This window comes from Triplophysa dalaica, chromosome 5 (assembly GCF_015846415.1).
Source record: "Triplophysa dalaica isolate WHDGS20190420 chromosome 5, ASM1584641v1, whole genome shotgun sequence".
Classification (NCBI taxonomy): domain Eukaryota; kingdom Metazoa; phylum Chordata; class Actinopteri; order Cypriniformes; family Nemacheilidae; genus Triplophysa; species Triplophysa dalaica.
Window position 1 is genome coordinate 23,994,517 of NC_079546.1, and position 19,600 is coordinate 24,014,116.

Here is a 19,600-nt window from a genome sequence, read left to right on the forward strand (position 1 = left end):
TTTCATTTTTTAACACCGGAAAGAGAAATTATTAGTTCGTCTCTCGAGTCATCGGGTCCGAGTTCTTTCTGCAGCCTGCACAGGAGTCTTCGAGTCTGAGTGTTTAATGACGTCACGCTTCCCTGATCATCAGTCAAATGTATGTTATACTTGTTATATGTTAATATTTTATTAAAGGAAGAAATATTATAAAATGATCAAAAGATAAGTGCACAAGCACAAGCAACACAAGTTAATTCAGTGTGTATAGTGCATATATTACACAAGCGATCTCTCATTAAATAATGATTTTAATAGCCTATTTTTATATACTTTGCTAACTGCATGAGACTTTTTAATAAAAACAACCTGTAAACTTTATTACATTCCTGAGTGACTCAAAATTGTTAATGAATTATAAACACATCACTTTACAGAAATGAGTTAAAAACTGCATGCATATTCGTAAGGAAGAAGTTATTTTTGTTTGTAATACATAAAACACGGATCTGTCATATCACGTGACAAACAAAAGACTCAAACCCAAAGACTCGTGAGATGAATCATTTCTGTTTCCGGCACAGTCTGCATAGAGGGTGGTCACGTGACAAAAGAATGAGTGACTCAGACCCGTTAAAGATTTATGTAAATACAGAATATATGAACAAAATAACGAGTGAATTGAGCTTTTTGTTACTAGTACAGATTTCAGAGTTTATGGCTGTCAGGAAATAATTGAATAACTGTCTCTCATAACTTGTCCCTAAATACAATATTAGTTTTTTCTTATTATATATCGGATCAAAACTAGAATAAATAATCGTTATGGGATAATTTGGCTATTAACATATTAATTGAACGAAAAAAGATGAGTTTATTTTGCTGAATGAGATTCAAACATCCGAATCTCAAAAATGAAAGTGAAAGTGACGCGCGGCCACGTGTGGTCTCAGTATTTCCGTTATTTCTGGCGGGAAATCATCTCGCGCACGGTCTGAGGAGGACGCAAGGCTGCACCGGCTCTCTGGTTCCCCACATATAGGCAAGTAGAAAGAAAGAAAGTATAATTTTCAAAATGTTATTGGTATTGTGTTACAATGTAGATTAAGGGCTTGTTTAGCCGAGAATTTAAACTCGGCAGCCGGAAGTTGCTCGAGCGATGATTTCGTCCCAGCCGGAAGTTGCTCGAGCGATGCCCCCTCATCTCTCATGTATCCCCAAGTACAATTAGATTCTTACTTTAGTTAAAGTTCAGACGCGCGTGCGTTCACACTTTAATGTATCAAAAGTCATGTCAGGTGAGTGTTTTACTGTCACATATCTCTAAAGGAAACCTGCTGAATACATTTAATAATGTTTTCTTATCGGGTCACCATCATGCTCATCGCGAGTTGTTGACGGAGCTTTTGCGGCGCTTACAACAGAACCGAATCAGCTGCAGCCTACGTCACAGGCTAGAGAGTGAAGGCAAACCAATCATAAAGCATCGTTGATTAGGCGGGACTCATGAGTGGTCAAACTATTAGTGACGTTAGCTAGGAAGGCGGGAAAACGAAACTTTACCATTTGTGTAACACAAACTGCGCTATTTTTCCAGAACGCGGTTGTAATTTCAATTCAATGATTAATAAATGTTGAAAATAAAATAAAGTACAAGATACAGATGGTCATATATAAATATAGATTAATTGTTTGATCGAAACTATTGGTAGGGACAATCTAGGGTGTATTCACACCTGGTTAGTCCGTTAGTTCACTTGCTTTGATCCGGACAAAATGGAATGTTGATTTATGTGTGTGTGTGTGGTTTGCTTTAACACTGAACATTTTGCATGTGAACCAAAACTGTAAAGAAAGCCACATGTGTGCTAAGGTCATCCTCTCATTGGACAATAGCCAAAATGCTTTACAAGGCATACATAGTCCTCACTTCAGATGAGCTCACAAAAAATAGTTCTCTAACAACTAGTAAATGTTTTATAACTACCTTAATTAATCATGAATTACAGAAGGAATGTGTGTTAAAAAAGCATTTATTAACAAATTAAGTGTTACTGTTACTATATATCAGAATAATAAGATGTATAAATGTGCATTCAAAGAGTTTATTAATCATTTACTAACACTTTCTAAATGATCTCATGAACCACTGACAACTCCTAACTAACTGTTTTGTAATGTAATCCTTAATTTAGAAATGATGAATTCATCCTTAATAAAGTATGAAAATTTGATTATTAAGCATATTATATACATGCTTATAAATCAAGAACAAAGCATTTATAGCTGTATTTATAAACTGCTTACTAATGTCTATTAATGTGGGGCCAATGCTTCATAAATGATTAATTAACTATGTACTGATGCTTAACTAATGATTCATAGCGTGCAGTTATTTTAAAGTGTTACCTAAGATTATTATGCTCTCATTTTCTCAATGACTTACTGTTAAATGCCACCACATCTGAAAGCCAGAGTCGCTCCTGCGCAGAAACTCAGAATATGGGAAACAGAAGAAGATCAATTAGTTTCAGGAAATGTCAGTGCTCATATTGTATCGCTGTTGATCAAACCTTTTCAGGTATTTTCATGATTATAAAGTTGATTTATAGTAATGATGATAGATGAGTGTTCAAATACGCTTTATAAACGACTCAATCTTGAAGTGGTTTTAGTTCGAGCAGTATTTCCTTCTGATCAAACAGCCGTAGTTCATGGAAGAGCTGTGCAGAAAACATTGAATTGATTTCATTTCATGAATTAGCCTGAATTACGATATATATCGCTCAGCCCCATGTTTATTTTATTCTAATAAAATTCTGGATTACTTAGATTCTCAATTTAATAAATGATTGTATGTTTGGCTGTTAATTTGTATTTAAAAAAATGAGTACAAAAGGAATTAAATGGGCCACGTCATTTAATCCAACTGAAATGAGCAAACAAGAGGTATTCCAGCTCTTAAAAACGAATATTAGAATATTCGTTTATTTCAAATAAGTTTATTAAGACCTAATTTTAACGTTTTTATTATGTCAAAATTTCGCAATTAGCTTGATTATCATTAAATATTCATAACACACTAATATTGTGTCCTGTTTATATCTGGTATTTGTGTGTTTAAGTTGAAAAGATTATCAACGTTGGAAAAGGAAAATATGATATAAAAAGTAGGGCCTACATAAAAACGGCGTTCAAACCCATGCGGAGCAAACGCATCAAAACAGAACATTCAAAACAGAATGTATATGTTTTTTTTTTTTTCTCTGGTAAGAGTATGTTCCTCAGCCGGTAAAAAAGAAAGATGACGTGCTGCTCTTCGTGTAAAATAGCCAGAACTGACAAGAATATCTGTTTTTATCATTTATAATGTTGATAATAAATAAAGTTAACCGGCTTGATACCGCCATGCCGACTGTATGAGTTAAGATCCTGAAAATACCCCGCAACACACACTGAGCCATTGTAGTGCTTGTTTCCATATTTATTATGTGACCATCATTTGAGGAAGATATTTACTAATTCTTCTGATCCCTACCGTATATAAATGTTGTTATCTTCCCCGTTTTATTGTCAGTGTCTGACTTATTGAGCTCTGCAGGGTAACAATACAGCGTGTTTTTAAAATGAAAAACATCTGCGTAAACCTCAGTTAGAAATTAATATGCAGGCTAGAACTTGAAGGCGACGACCCCATCATTGTTCTAGGGTGGAAAATACAGACTTTTAGGTGCTGAAAAGGGTACCAATCTTATTTTAAAGCCACTAGTTAAATCTACATGTTTCAAGCTTAAATTAGCATTCGTTGATGTATTTTCAACAAATGAACATACATTTGGAAATAAAAGCCGCTCTGAAGTTATGGTAAAACATAAACTAATATTAATAAAGTTATATTACGTTGGTATATTTATACCTAATGTATTAAGTAATGTTACTGAATTCTGTGGCTCAGCAGATAAGTATTTAAAGAAAAATTACATGGTGATGTGAGCTGCGGTGTGTAACTTAAAATTGAATTTGTATGTGTTCCTTAATCTTTGTTAACTCAGACCCAAGAAGATTAAAATGTTTGATTTGTCTCATGAAGTCTTTACAGATGAAGCGAAAAAGCGTTGAATGATAATGAACATTCTAAAAGTTTCTTCTGTGGAGGTAACTTAACCCTGTAGGGAATTATTTCAGCACGTTTTTTAATTTTCAAATAATATTTTCAAATCGTATATTCGACTAAAGTCCACCTCCTCAGCTGGGTCTCGGTACGGTTGTTTGATCCGGACCGGAGTGCGATTGCTATATTCACACCTGTGCAAAAGATCTGAACTCAAGAGGGAAACGAATTTGATATGATTCAATTAACCAAACAAGACGGGTCTGAATACACCCCTAGTGTTCACTCAATATTGGTAGGGACACGTCCCTATCCAAATCGACGACCTTGCTCGGATCTGAACAACTGCATGGATTGCACGGTTAATTGTAATACATAAGACATGGCTTTCCTGTAGCTCAGTGCTAAGAGCATTACGTTAACAACGCAAGGTTGTGGGTTCGATCCCAGGGGATTGCACATACCTAAGTATAAATTAATAGGTTACACAATGTAAGTCGCTTTGGATAAAAGCATCTGCAAAAATGCATAAATTTAAGTCATTTTTCTACCAACTAATGATGTCTTTGGGCGGGGCTATCAATGACGTAACGGACCGTCCGAGCATGCATGGCCCCTCCCCTATCACTAGAGCGCCTATCATCAGGGCCCTGTTTTTCAAAAGTAATCCAGTGACAAATCTTGGAAATGGGTTTTTTAAAGCAAAAGAGGGATTCCGAACTAAAATCAGATCATGTAATCCGATCCAACATTTGATCTGGATCAAATGCCCTTTGGGTTTTTCAAAACTTTTGACTCGGTTTGGGATCTATTTGATTAAAAAAAAACAGTATCATCCTGATCCCATCAGAAGGGTGAAATAACAAGCAAATGGTAACACAGGTGCTAATGAACGGAGGAGAATAACGCAAATTTGAGGAGGATCATTGCACGAGATCGTGACGTGCTTCAGTGAATGACGTTTCATTTCGAGACGAGCACGAGCAGATGATCTAAGCATCTACCTTATCAGCTCAAGAGAGAACAACTACAAATAGACAAAGCTGTCTGTTCACACTTGACTTCTATTCTGAAGATGCAAGCATCGGTTTTAAATTATAATACTATGAAGTAAACCGTGTTTAAAAGTCCTGAGCTTCATTTGAGGTTGAAAAAAGTTCAACTTTTTCTGAAAAAACGACCTGTCATGCACCTTTTTCACAGCTGACCAATGACAAGACTTGTTCGTTTCCATAGCAACATATCAACCTGCATTATTATGTGCATAGGCGAACTCGTGAATTATCTATTGATGAATATTGCACGCATTGACTTGTGTTTAAATTCAAATCCTCCTATAAAATGTATTCACATAATTCACATACGGCCTACTGTGCTTCAGCGCCAACAGCGGACCCAGAGCGTTTGAGATGAGAGAGAACTGCTTACTTTTCCAAGATCAATTATTTTATTGGATGTTATTTATTTGCACTTAGTGGTTAATAACACACTTTACTGTTGTGTGACAAACTGGGAACACGTATTTCAATGTCACGTTACTCAGACTTTAAGGTCCAAAATTGTTAGGTGTAGAGAGGTGAACTTCTCAGACAGTTAAGAGTGTCTTTAGCAGCAGAGAAAATGGACGAAACACTAAAAGTAAGAATAAATGTGTTGTAATGCATGACAATTTCCATATTACTTCCATATCAGATTTTTTTATTGTGTGTTCAACTTTAGTTTTTCTTGTTTTTTGATGCAATGCCCATTGTAAAAGCGCTGTAATGTAAAGTAAAATGAAATCAAATAAAATTGAATGACAGTGAGTTCATAAGACACAACACATTAGATCGTGCAGGGTTCGTGTTTGTGACCGATCCTATTCCCAATCGCTCACTAGCGGTGCACGTCACTCACGTCTTTCTGATTCCAAGCCGATATTCTGTTGCTCGTGACGCAGACAATAACATCACAGCCGTCACTGGTCATTTGATTAAAGAATGTGATCATCATTTCTGTTTATTATTTTATTGTAAGGAAAATGTAGGATCGGAGTAAAATCTTTTATAATGTCAAGACGAATTCTATTAATCCGACTCTGACAGCTATTGAAGTTTAATTCGATACCACAATTACAACTATTTATTTTGTGCACGCGCGTCTGGTATGTGCGCACGCGCGTCTGGTATGTGCGTACGCGCCTTTAACACGCACACGCCTTTATTCAAAGAGCCGCGCACTTAAACATTAACGGTCATTTATTTTACCTCACAGCCTGATTTTACTTTAGCGGTTTATTAATGTTCTTTATTTACTTTATACCTTAGAGATGTGAGAGTAAACACACATTTGAGTGATTTTCGATCGATTTGACGCATTTAGATGAACGGACCCCGATGTTTGTGACTAAAGAAGCTTTTGATTGTTGTTCTTAAAAATGGACAACCTGCTAAACTTGTGTGCTAAAACAGGAATATAACATTTAAGATTAAACATAACATTCATTCTTCTCTGTCAATGAATATCTGCTTTAAATCCTCTGTATTGTGTTGAGGTCGTTGTTTTATACTGAAGTACATAAATTATCAAAGATCTGATTGTGATGTACTGTGCTGTGTTGAGTTTTATAATCGTGATTTATTCATGTTTGAATAGAAAAGTACTCCAATTATGCAGAAAATGAAATCTTTAACGCACAGATTAAATCGCAAATTAATATAATTCTCCAGGTGAGGGATGATAATTCTTTAAATTCAATTAAAAATAATAATAATAACGTGACTGTTTGGTGGTTAGGACGTGCTCAACAGGTCACAGAAACGTTATTTGGTACGTCGCTGCATGCGAGGAATATGGTACGTTCCAGATATGTCTTCAGGAGGTGATCACCATGTTCCAACAACGTCCAGAATCACAAAGTTACGTCGCTGGAACATTATTATGGTACGTCGTGGCAACAAATATGGTCCAGTCCAGGTACGTCGTCACAACGTAACTGTGTTAGCTGGGACGCATCTGTCGTGTCCGCTGACTGTGCGCGCACCCATCATGTAGTGCACAGATGGAGAGATAAACAATTTCTGACTGTATAGTAGTGGTTCTCAACCTTTTTTGGGCTGGTACCCCCTATCCATTTTCCAGATGCCCCCATACAAATAATTAGTTATATGTCTTCATATTAATAATAATAAATTAATTTTTAAATGTATATTTATTTAGTCACGTGAAATGCCACTAAAAATAAATGAATAAAAAACATGTCACTGAAAGTCAAATAACAGATTTCAGTGGCCAGTTGGAATAGAACTATACTTTCACAAAGAGCAAAAATGATGTGAAGTAGAATGTTTAAACTTAGTTTCAATACTCGCCTAAATGCATCATAAAAACCTAAAAAGCTGCTTATATTGACCTTACACACAATGACAAACTTATACATGTTTAAAGTAGGTTTACTGGCCTAAATGTGTGTGCTTCCATATAGTATAAGGTTTGTCATTAATAGTTTAGGCAATGAAAACAAAACAATCTTCTTACAAGAATAAACACACATTACAATGTAGATGTATTTATTTTTAATCCTCTTACATTTTGGGCTCCGATATGACCATGATAAGATTATTAGAGAATTAATATCCTACCCAAAGATGATAACAGTATATGGACTGAGTTTAGGCCAAACATAAACATTTCTAAATCATTAATTGAATTAAATGTATTTAATTTTAAATGCTATCATTATAGTGAAAGTGAATTTATTGAAAATATTTCCAAGGCTTACAAATTACAAGTATTTCATGCAAACTCAAGTGTCATATAATGTGCAATGAAAGGAACAAATGTTACCCACAGCAAATGGACACATTTGTAGGTAGCTTCTTTGTTTCACATTTTTACATTCTCACTAAGATGTTAAATCTGCACCTGCAGTCAGCTGACGTCAAGTTAACATGACAGATTTTCATATGATACTACATCAGTGTATTTTGGTGTTTATCACAATGACCTTATCTATTGCAAATGACACTAAAGCACTGCGAGAATTATTCAGAAGCTTATGGAGCAGTTTGATCTCTCTCGCGTTTAGTGCCGATCGGTCTATGCAACTCTGGATGTCAAATGCACATTTTCTGTCCACGGATGTTTATATGTAAGTGGTAAAGTTCTATAACACATTACTTTTAAAAACTTGCTCGCATGAAACCGGGAAAATTAGGCCCTCCAACATCCTACATGAAGTAGTCGAACTTGTCAGTTTGAGCACACAGCAGAAACAGAAATGGGTTCACTGTTTAGTCACTTTTGTGAACAAAACTGTATGTCACATGTAGTTTTAAAACACAATAAAGATATATAGTGTTGTGAAAAAGTATTTGCCCCCTTCAGGATGTTTTTTGCATATTTGTCATGGCTAAATGATTCAGATCAGAGTACCAGAGTGAATACAAAATGCAGTTTTTATATGATGTTTTTATTTATTAAGGGAAAAAACAATCCAAACATTTCTGCCCCTATGTGAAATAGTAATTGCCCCCTTGATAAATCATGAGATGAATTGAATAACTGAGTTAAATTTCGCTAGCCACACTCGAGCCTAAATACTGCCAGACATTACTGTCAAACGATAACTGCGAGTAATTCAATATTCCGTCTCCTGAAATGTAATTTAAAGTATGCATGAACTAACATTCCGCTATCATACTGGAAAGCAGTCAACACTTCTTGTTATTAAACTGTTAACTTTTGTAAGAAACTAGATAAATAAGTATTTCATTACAGTGTGTTTCTAGCAGGTGTGAAGTTGGTTCATATCCTTAAAGCGTATATTTACTTTTATACTTATTTGTTAACCAATTGTGGTCTGTTCAATAAACAGTAAAGTTCTGAACTATTCTATTGTGTTTTATTGTTCCAGTATTGTAATGATATATTTACAATAATAATATATTGATATATGAAATATTGAATTTAATAGGTGTCTCTAACATTGACCCACAGCAACAATACAATACTGACTAGATGGTGTCTACACTATAACTTCACATGATTAGACAATGTTTTAAACAAACAATAAAAAATAGGCTATATGGCAACAATCGTATTTCAAAACATTAACTTGAATATAGCAACAATTAAATCTAAAAATGTTATTTAAACGAATAGAATTTAATTGTAAGATCTTAATTTAACATGTCAGCATGATTCCATTCTAGAACGACTGACAGAGACCCATCCCCAATAGGTTGTTTGAAAATGACATCACGGCACTGTGCGAGTGCTGATGGAGAGCGTAAAGTTATTTTCTTCACAGGAAAACACAAAATACCTGTTTGTTTTGGAGCGTTTTTGATGATCATCCAAAGAAAGGTGTTTTTATTGTGTGGCAAAAGTTGATGTTCATGAAGGGGGAAATGTGAGTATCGACTGAGAAAAGTGGCTTGTAAACCTGAATCTGTGGTTGGGATAAGCTGAATTCAATTCAATTCAATTCAAGTTTATTTATATAGCGCTTTTCACAATGTGTATTGTTTCAAAGCAGCTTTACAGGGGCAAACAGGAAAAACAGAAAAGTTAAAACACAGCACAGTGCATGGTATTTATACAACGAGTAAGTTCATTCTAATAAATAACATCTAATTTCTGAATAAATAAATGAATGAATGCAGTCTCCCGGTGAGCAGGCCAACACTGCCCTGCTGTGGCGAGGAACCCAAACTCCAATGATTGATTAATGGAGAAAAAAACCTCGGGAGAAACCAGGCTCAACCGGGAGGGCCAGATCCCCTCTGACGTGTCATAGCTGCACTCAGACTGGTGACATGTGATTTTAGTTTAGCATTTAATACCAAATATTGTAACTTCAGCATTAATAAGACAAATAGTCCGTCTTTGCTCTTGGTTGGGGATGTAGTGGTCTGAGCTGGGATGGTCCGATGGTCATATTTCTCTTGGCAGCTGGTGGAATTGCCTTAGATGGAGCTGGGATGGTCAGTCAGTCTGCAGCTGTATCTGGTGTAATCTCAAATTGGGGATGGGCATCTGTCGGTCGTCTGGACATGGTGGAACTTCTTCCTACCTCGGGATGGGCATCTGTCGGTCGTCTGGACATGGTGGAACTTCTTCCTACCTCGGGATGGGCATCCCGAGGCAGAGACGGAAAGAGAATAAAGAGAATAATTAGCGTAGCTGCTGTTCATTAACTATGCATTAAGTGAAAGCTTGGCTGAAAAGATGTGTCTTTAATCTAGATTTAAATTGGGAGTGTGTCTGACCCTCGAATAGTATCAGGAAGGCTATTCCAGAGTTTAGGTGCTACGTATGAGAAAGCTCGTCCACCTTTGGTGGATTTTGTTATTCTAGGTGTTGTCAAAAGTCCTGAGTTTTGAGATCTCAGCGAGCGTGATGGGTTGTAACGTGATAAAAGCTCGGTTAAGTAAGTAGGTGCTAAACCGTTCAGGGCTTTGTAAGTAATTAAAATAATTTTAAAATCAATGCGATACTTAATGGGTAGCCAGTGAAGCGATGATAAAACTGGGGTTATGTGATCGTATTTTCTTGACCTAGTAAGAACTCTGGCAGCTGCATTCTGAACTAACTGTAGTTTGTTTATCGATGATACAGGACAACCACTAAGTAGAGCATTACAATAGTCAAGCCGTGAGGTCACAAATGCATGAATAAGCTTTTCTGCGTCTGCAACACATAAACTATTTCGTAATTTGGCAACATTTCTAAGGTGGAAGAAGGCTGTTTTTGTGATATTTGAGATGTGATTTTTAAATGACAGGTTGCCGTCTAATATAACGCCTAGGTCTTTAACTGTATTTGTTGGAGTAACAGTGCAGCTTTCAATTTGCAGGCTGTAATCGGAGATATTCGGTTTACTTAATTTTGGTGCTATAAGTAATATTTCTGTTTTGCTAGAGTTTAAAAGGAGGAAATTACTAGTCATCCAATGTTTTATGTCCTCGATGCACTCTGCCAGTTTGGATAGCTTAAAGGAATCATCTGGTCTTGATGAGATATATAGCTGAGTATCATCTGCATAACAGTGGAAGCTAATTCCATGTTTTCTAATAATGTTGCCGAGGGGCAGCATGTATATGGAGAAAAGCAAGGGTCCTAAAACCGATCCCTGTGGTAATCCATAATTGACTTGCGTAAGATTTGACGATTTCCCATTTAAATGGACGTATTGATATCGGTCTGTTAAGTAAGATCTGAACCATTGCAGTGCCTGTCCCTGAATACCGATATAATGGTGTAAACGATCTAGTAGTATTTTATGGTCTACAGTATGGAAAGCAGCACTAAGGTCAAGCAGGACTAAGACTGAGATGTTACCTTTATCTGAAGCAATAAGAAGGTCATTTGTAATTCTAACGAGCGCAGTTTCAGTGCTGTGATGCGGTCTAAAGCCAGACTGAAACTTTTCGTTCATGTCATTATTTTGTAGGAAGGTACACAGTTGAGTTGACACTACTTTTTCTAGTATTTTAGACAAGTACGGGAGATTTGAAATCGGTCTATAGCTTCCAAGTTCATTTGGGTCTAAATTTGGTTTTTTGATAAGAGGCTTAATTGCAGCCAGTTTAAAGGGTCCTGGGACATGTCCTAGATTAATAGACGAGTTGATTATGTTACAAATGGGCTCAATTACAGCAGGTAGTAACTCTTTTAATAAAGTAGTCGGAATGGGGTCTAATAAGCATGTCGTCGGTTTGGATGTTGCAATAATTTTAATTAAATCTTCCTGATTTATAGGAGAAAAACACTCTAGCTTTTCTTTTTGGGTGACGGTTGAAACTAATTCTTCCGACAAACTTGGAGGTTTGGTTTTAGCTATGTTGTCTCGTATTATTTCGATTTTCTCTGTAAAAAAATTCATGAATTCATTGCTACCAAGGTGCGGCGGAATACCCAGGTCAGGTGGAGTCTGTTTGTTTGTTAATTTAGCAATTGTACTAAATAAAAACCTTGGATTGTTTTTGTTATTTTCTATGAGGTTACGGAAGTGCTCGGCTTTTGCTGCTTTTAGTGCCTTTTTGTAACAGCTTGCACTCTCTTTCCATGCAATTTTAAAGACCTCTAATTGGGTTTGTTTCCATTTTCGCTCCAGTTTACGCGTTTCTCTTTTTAGGGCGCGATTGGTGTTATCATACCATGGTGCTATGTTCTTTTCATTTATCCTTTTTGACTTCATAGGTGCGACCGCTTCTAATGTATTAGAGAAAATAGTGCCCATGTTGCTGGTCATGTCATCGAGCAATTTTATATTCGTTGGAAAGGTTATTAGAGAAGTCAGATCTGGCAAGTTCTTTACGAAACTATCTTTAGTAGTTGAGGTGATTGTTCTACCTTGTCGATAACGAGATATACAACTGATTTCTGCAGTGCGCAGTGTACATATTATAAGATGGTGATCGGAAACATCGTCGCTTTGAGGTATAATATCGATATTGGTTAGATCGGCTCCATGAGATATAATCAAGTCTAGGGTATGATTAAGGCGATGAGTAGGTCTATTGATGTATTGTGTTACACCACAAGAGTCTAGTAGTTCTTTAAACGCCACAGCTAATGGATCGTTAGCACTGTCTACGTGGATATTAAAATCTCCAACAATCAGTACTTTATCGACGTTAACCAATAGATCCGATAAGAAGTCTGCGAACTCTATCAGCTGAGCCTTTCTAAAACACTTATCACAGTTAAAGGTACCTATACAATGACCTGAGGTCTGTTCTATAAATAATTCAGGCTTATTTTGGGAAGTCAGACTTATTGTTGGTCGGTTCTGTTTCATAAAGCAAACGTAAAATAGTTGGAACTCCGTTACTATGGCAACTTATGCTGGGAAACTTACCTGGTCCAGGGCAGGCTAACTATCAGGCTAAGCCTTAGTTGTTTAGTAGTTGACCCACCATAATGTGATGATATTACAACTGATTATCCATCATGATGTAATTTAATATCACATGTGTTTATTGATTTGAACTAATGTCAATAAAGTTTGAATTGAAACATTCCCAAATAAATTGATAATAGCTAAAAACAGAACCAAATCAAACAATTATACCTGCAGAAAATGATCTAGTATCTAAATCCATATAATTGACAGCGACTTACAGTTTCCAGAAATGAGGAGGTAAAATGTGAAGGCTTGTGTTGTGTATTGTCTGCTTGAGGATAGAGAGGCTGCCAGTGATGGTTGTAGAGAAGGACTGATGGGCAATTAGCTGATTTTGATGACAATTAAACGGGCATGTTTATGTTACTATTGTAGCTTTCATATTTCACTTTTCCTTCAGTTTAAAAACATTATTTTATTAGAGGTTGAAAAACATATTTGCAGAAAGTGCAGGACTGGAGTAGAGAAACCCTGGAGCATGAATCCGATGTAGGAGTCGACAGATATGAGTCTTTCAGGATCTATGTCAATATCGATTATTACAGATCAAGTAGACCTGTAACTTATATATTGAACTGATATATCCTGAATGTCTGGTGTAAAAATGTAAAATATGTTCAAAATTAAGAAAGAGCACCAAAACCATGGTTACTATATGTTACTATATAACACCACTGTTATTAAACAGTTAGGAGAGAAAGGAACAATGTTCGTCACAAAGAATGCGCTCCACTTGATGCATGTTGTTCTTTGAAATGAAACCATTTATCCTCAGAGTGCCTTTTGAAGGGAATGTAAACGTTTCCTCTTTGTTTAGAACTGTATGAAGATCCACACAGTAAAATCATCATATTTGATGAATATTTTTGTTGTGCCGTTGTTTGGGGCTGGCGCAGATCTCATCAGTGTGCTTCTCACGGATGTGGTCGCCCTAATCCCCCCTTCACCTGTATCAAATCTGCGAAAGTAAAGACTTCTTTCACTGCTGTTTTCTAGCACCAGACCATGAGCGTTTATATACGCCATGAACACATAGTTATTGAGGTCGGTTCCGTACACACGGCATATAGTTTTGGTAAATACTGTTGTCAGTATCTGCATTTCTTGGGTTAATTCGATAGTAGTATGCAGTTATCACTCAGGTAAACTGAATTTATCTGCAGTGTGCTCGTGTATCAGTTTACTTCAGACTGCGTGAAAAAAGAGCGACAGCTGAGTGAGAGACTGAGCCGAACGGTCCAGACCTCATACGACGCTCAGTCTACACGTTTTGAGCCATTTGATCGGCTGTTATAGAGATCGCAATCAAGGTATTTAAAGTGAATATTATCAATTATGATCACGACCGATCAATCGGAACATCCTTACAAATCAGCTTTAAAAATGACAGATAAAAATTCTTAATATCAACGACAGTAACCTGCCAGTGTGATCATCGGCGACCCCTCACTTGATTTGGTGTCATATTACTATGTATGCCTCCTATATATGAGCATATATATCTTACACATCTTACATATCATAAACATAAAAAAATGCTGACATTTGCTAGAACCAATTTTATAACTTTAATCTAAAGTTATATTTTTGCTTTATTTCAAGCTTTAAACTTTTATTAGTGATTCTTTTGAAAAAGTGTTTGATAGGGGAAAACAAACACCAGAAAAATTCCATTGACTTAACATTACATCAAACCTTGACGGGTCGTAGCTCTGAGCGAGGATATCATTGAAACTGGTGTTGCTTTCGTCAATGAAAATCATGACAAAATATAGTCGTCAATGAACCTTTACCATGTGACGAAAACGAGACGAGACGTAACGTAAATGCTTTCAAAATAAACGTCCCGTTAAATTGAACGCTCAGACAAAAAAATACTTTAGTGAACTATAGTATTTGCCTTTGAATATTGTAGTGCCCTTTTAGTAAATTGATAAACACTGTGTACTATAGTAAAGTTAAAATACACGATAGTATCTAAGCAATGAAATAATTTTAATGCATGCTTGGAGTCAAAGAGGAGTTCTGTAGCATGATGTTACCCAGAATGTCTTGCTGCTGTTCTTCTTGTTGATTGTCACCATTATTGAGATTCATTCACATGTCATCTGTGTGTTTAAATGGTTGAGAACATTTGTTCCCTTCAACAATGATTGGGTAACACTACACAGGGTCAAAAGACCAATTAAAGATCTCCAAAACATTTTTCAGGATAATGGTAATAACTTTAATTACTAGAAATCAAGGATCAAGATCCCAACTAAAGGATTCACTAAACATCAGGGTGACTACTTGTTATTGATTGTGATTGTTATCAGCAGGTGTTCATCATTAATGATAAATCAGCTCTAAATTAATCACTTAATTTTCTCATATTCTTCAACACATTTTCAGTGTTACTTTGAACACCCTATAGTGTTGTCACATATAGACACCCAGCAGTGTTCATTTAGCACAGGCCAATATGCTGTGTAGCAACCATTTAGCAATACTTATTTGTAACGTATGTTGTAAATATGTAAAGAGGCAAGCTTGTAAAGTGCTGTGCAGTATGTAAACCTCACTCCCTGGACTCAAGGACGCTCTAGCGACAGAAGCTAGAGACTGCAGTCTTTAGCCTCCTGGTAAGAGCACCCGACTCCCATGCCGAGGCCCGCTTAGAGCGGTGCAGGTAGATCCGGTTACATATTTATCTGCATCAGAACATCGTAGATACATGGCCGTTGGTTTGTTTCACTCACTCATAGGTTAGAGTAATATCAATTTCAGATGCCAAGCAACGCCCATATTAACCAAACATGTTAGCCTAGCAACCATTTCGCAACACCTATATCTGTGCATCAGAACATCATAGAGACATGGGTTTTTTTTTTATGTAGTTTTAATCAAAACATATATTTCATCAAAGTCAAAAAGGTAAAAAGTATGATTTATTATTAGAGATGTAATGATTCTCCCTGAGCCAGTTGAACATCGATGATTCAAGTCGGTTGAAATGTAAAATGAATTGCAATACATGTATTGAACAGCAGGAGTCGCCATGCTTACAGCTAACTTGGAAAACATGGATAAGATGATGTTTCTTGAATAACAAAAGACTTTTCTTTGTTTTTTTTACAAAGATACCTTTGTATTATTCATTTTTTTTTTACTTGGAATTTGTTTTTAAAATTGAAATTTAGTTCTATTATTTGACAAAAAATAGAGAATAGAAATAGAAACTTGCTGCGTTAGGAGAAATGATAAAAGGACAGTTGTTCAATTCTAATTTGTCCCAACTAATTTGGTAAAATAAATCCTATATCGTGAGATCAGTATGATGAATCACATCGCATCGTGAGCTGAGTGAATCGTTGCATCTCTATTAATTATGAAGACCATACGCCATTTCTTTTCGTTTTGAAATATCTTAACATTTCACTAACATTTACTATTAAAACCCAACTGAAGCTTTAGCTTATGTTGTTACACGCAATGTAATACATTTTTCTCAAGGTTTCAATTATGATCAATGCTCAAAGTTGTCATAAAAACTACAGCCAATCAATGCATGTGCACTACCAATGTAATGCCTTCTGATCAAAGCAACATTTAGAAATAATTAAATTATATCAAAGTACAACCAAAGATATTTGTAAGAATGTTAGAAATGTTGAGTTTCTTGACATCATCAACTACCATGCAGTCACAAACAGTTTTGGGGCACCTTTGACTTACTCTCACTGCCGTGATCCACACTTCTCCATGTACATAAATACATAAATAATGAGCTGTGAATACTTCTGTGTTGCAGGTAAAGAGGCACAATGAGAGACATTATCCCCAAGAACAAAATTAAAGGTGTTGATTTCTGTGGAGATGAGAGCTTCACGTATATAATCCGCTCTGATCTGGGCTGTTATATGAGGGCGAGTGATTTACATGGAGGTTCAGACCTCACTATGTTCAAGCTGCATCCCTCCTGCCAACATGGAGACCATTATCTTGCTGTTTCACCTGGAGGATTTTACATCATTAAGGGTAAATCATACCGCAGAGTCTCAGACCTGTCAACAGATGCTGATGCTGAAGTAAAAGACCTTCATCCCGACTTTCAGGGTGCAGATCACTATCTCTCATTTAGTACCGGTTTTCTCATCATCTTCCAAGCAAAGGGAACTTATACAATGGCAATAGATCTTAGTTACAACTTGTATAAATTACAATTCAAGCTGCATCCCGAGTACAGTAATGGCCTGTATCACTGGGGTCTGGGAGCTGACTGCTGTTTCCTGAAGCCGGTCTCAGAGTGGGGAGTGGAATACTACACATGCAAAGATCCTGATAAACCTGATGGTCAAGTCTATTCTGTTCACCCTGATGTTGTGAACTTTCTGCCCGGTGGTCTGTCCATAACTCAAGGTCCAGCCTTTGGCCGGTGGGAGACTATTAAAACTATAAGTAACGACAGTGACACACCAGTGACTTGGCGGAAGAAAATCATCAAGAAAGTGGGATACAACAAGGAGAAGATGACACAGATCACAAACAACTGGAAGTTTGGAGCATTAGCCACGATTGAATCTGGAGATCTCTCTGCATTAATCGCTAAGGTCCAGTTCTCTCTGTCAGCAGATTATGGAGGATCACAAGTGAACACTGTGAAGGAAACCTGGGACGAGGTGACTGAAGTGGAAGAGGAACTGACACTGGAGCTGAAGCCACACAAGAGTTTTTATCTGTGGCAGTACAGGCTGGGTGTTGGTGATGAATCGCTTTTATTTTGTCCAGATTTGATAATCAGCGATCAGCCGAATCCTCCGACTGAAGCCCCACTGCCGCCTGCAGACGTCTGAGAAAACATCAATGAAATACATCTCCAATCCTTACCATGACGTGCTTACTGATCCTCAAATTTGGTAACAAGGATGAAACTAACAAGGTAAACACACACCTTGACTTAAGAGGTCTAAAGACACAAAGTAAGGTAAAACATCTTGGTGTCATTTTGGAGTCTTACCTTAGTTTCAGCAGTCATGTCAAAGCAATAAACAAATCAGCCTACTACCATCTCAGAAACATAGCCAGAATCAGATGTTTTGTCTCAAGCTAAGATTTAGAGAAACTAGTCCATGCTTTCATCACCAGCAGGGTGGATTACTGTAATGGGCTCCTTACAGGTCTTCCCAAAAAGACCATCAGACAACTGCAGCTCATACAGAACGCTGCTGCCAGGATTCTGACCAGAACCAAAAACTCTGAGCATATCACTCCAATCCTCAGGTCCTTACACTGGTTACCAGTTACTTTTAGAATCAACTTCAAAGTATTATTAATTGTCTATAAATCACTTAATGGTCTAGGACCTAAATACATCTCAGATATGCTCATTGAATATAAACCAAACAGACTTCTCAGATCATCAGGATCAAGTCAGTTAGAGATAACAAGGGTTCACTCAAAACAGGGCGAGTCAGCGTTTAGCCATCACACCACCCGTAGCTGGAATCTGCTTCCAGAAGACATCAGACGTTCACCAACAGAAGATACTTCTAAATCCAAATTAAAAACACTTCATTGCATTCACAGCCTGAGCACTGTGCTGGTTTACATCAACTGCACTTCTATTTCCAATTTCTTTTTCATTTCTTATTCTTTTGATATATACACACACACACACTCACATTTTAATATCCATTTTATTGCCGTTTTATTGTTTCTCAAAAGTTGTATTTGTGATCTTAAATCATTTGCATTTTAAAGATACGTCTTATTTCTCTGTAAATTATTTTATGTAAATCACTTTGAATTGCTCTTGTGTATGAAATGCGCTTTATAAATAAACATGCATTGCCTAAACACTGAGTAAAACAGGAAAACTCCAGACACGTTTCGTTCATCTTCACATTTCATTTTCATCACTGTTAATAAATCTATAAAAATGCAATTATTTTTATTTTATATTTATGTATATTACAGGATAATCACATTTTCAAAAGAATCAATTGTTGCCTGCTTTTACACATTTAGTAAGGGATAAGCCCGACAGTGTGATCAGGACCCAACACAAAGTGGAGTAATAGCCTTATTACACGACTACTTGCCACATGAGAAAAAAAAAATGGACATGAAATGTGAATTATTTTATCAGCTCATTTTTACTGAATGCAGACCTTCAGCGAGGAAAAGCCATTTAATTTTGTTCAAAGGTCACAAACAGGCAAATTATTTGCCTGTGTAATAATGATTAAATTGGTTTAATCATTTGTAAATATAATGTCATGTTATTTACAGACATATTTATAATTATTTTTTGTGTAATATTAAAGTGCTCCTTAAATGATTTGCAGCACCCGGGTTGCATTAGTTTTTAGCGGTTGTTATTTGAAAATAACAACCCTTTGAATGTCGCGACTGGCCAATCAGAATCAAGCATTCAAATGAGCAGTGTAATAATTACCTTCAATAATAGGTGTTAAGTAATGTCTGATTTCTAGTTTTACACCTGGAATCAATGTTATGTATTTATTAATGCTAATCAATATTATTAGTATACGTGCATTTACCAGAGTTGAGGAAAGTTATGGATGGTTGTTTACCAGTGTGTATCTTATGTAAACAAAAGTAGTAAAATAGTTATG

At 36.3% G+C, this 19,600-nt stretch overlaps 1 protein-coding gene across 1 annotated transcript; it reads left to right on the plus strand.

Moving 5' to 3' along the window:
- Nucleotides 1–35: 35 nt before the first annotated feature.
- On the plus strand, nucleotides 36–18,608 carry LOC130421043 (uncharacterized). The gene is made up of 2 exons (XM_056748701.1): nucleotides 36–139; nucleotides 16,774–18,608. The coding sequence occupies exon 2, from the start codon at nucleotides 16,787–16,789 to the stop codon at nucleotides 17,813–17,815; it is 1,029 nt and encodes a 342-aa protein (XP_056604679.1). The 5' UTR covers nucleotides 36–139; nucleotides 16,774–16,786; the 3' UTR covers nucleotides 17,816–18,608.
- Nucleotides 18,609–19,600: the final 992 nt, after the last annotated feature.

Bases quoted from the DNA above. Each gene is read 5' to 3' on its own strand.
- LOC130421043 (XM_056748701.1), top strand. From the start codon at position 16,787: ATGAGAGACATTATCCCCAAGAACAAAATTAAAGGTGTTGATTTCTGT.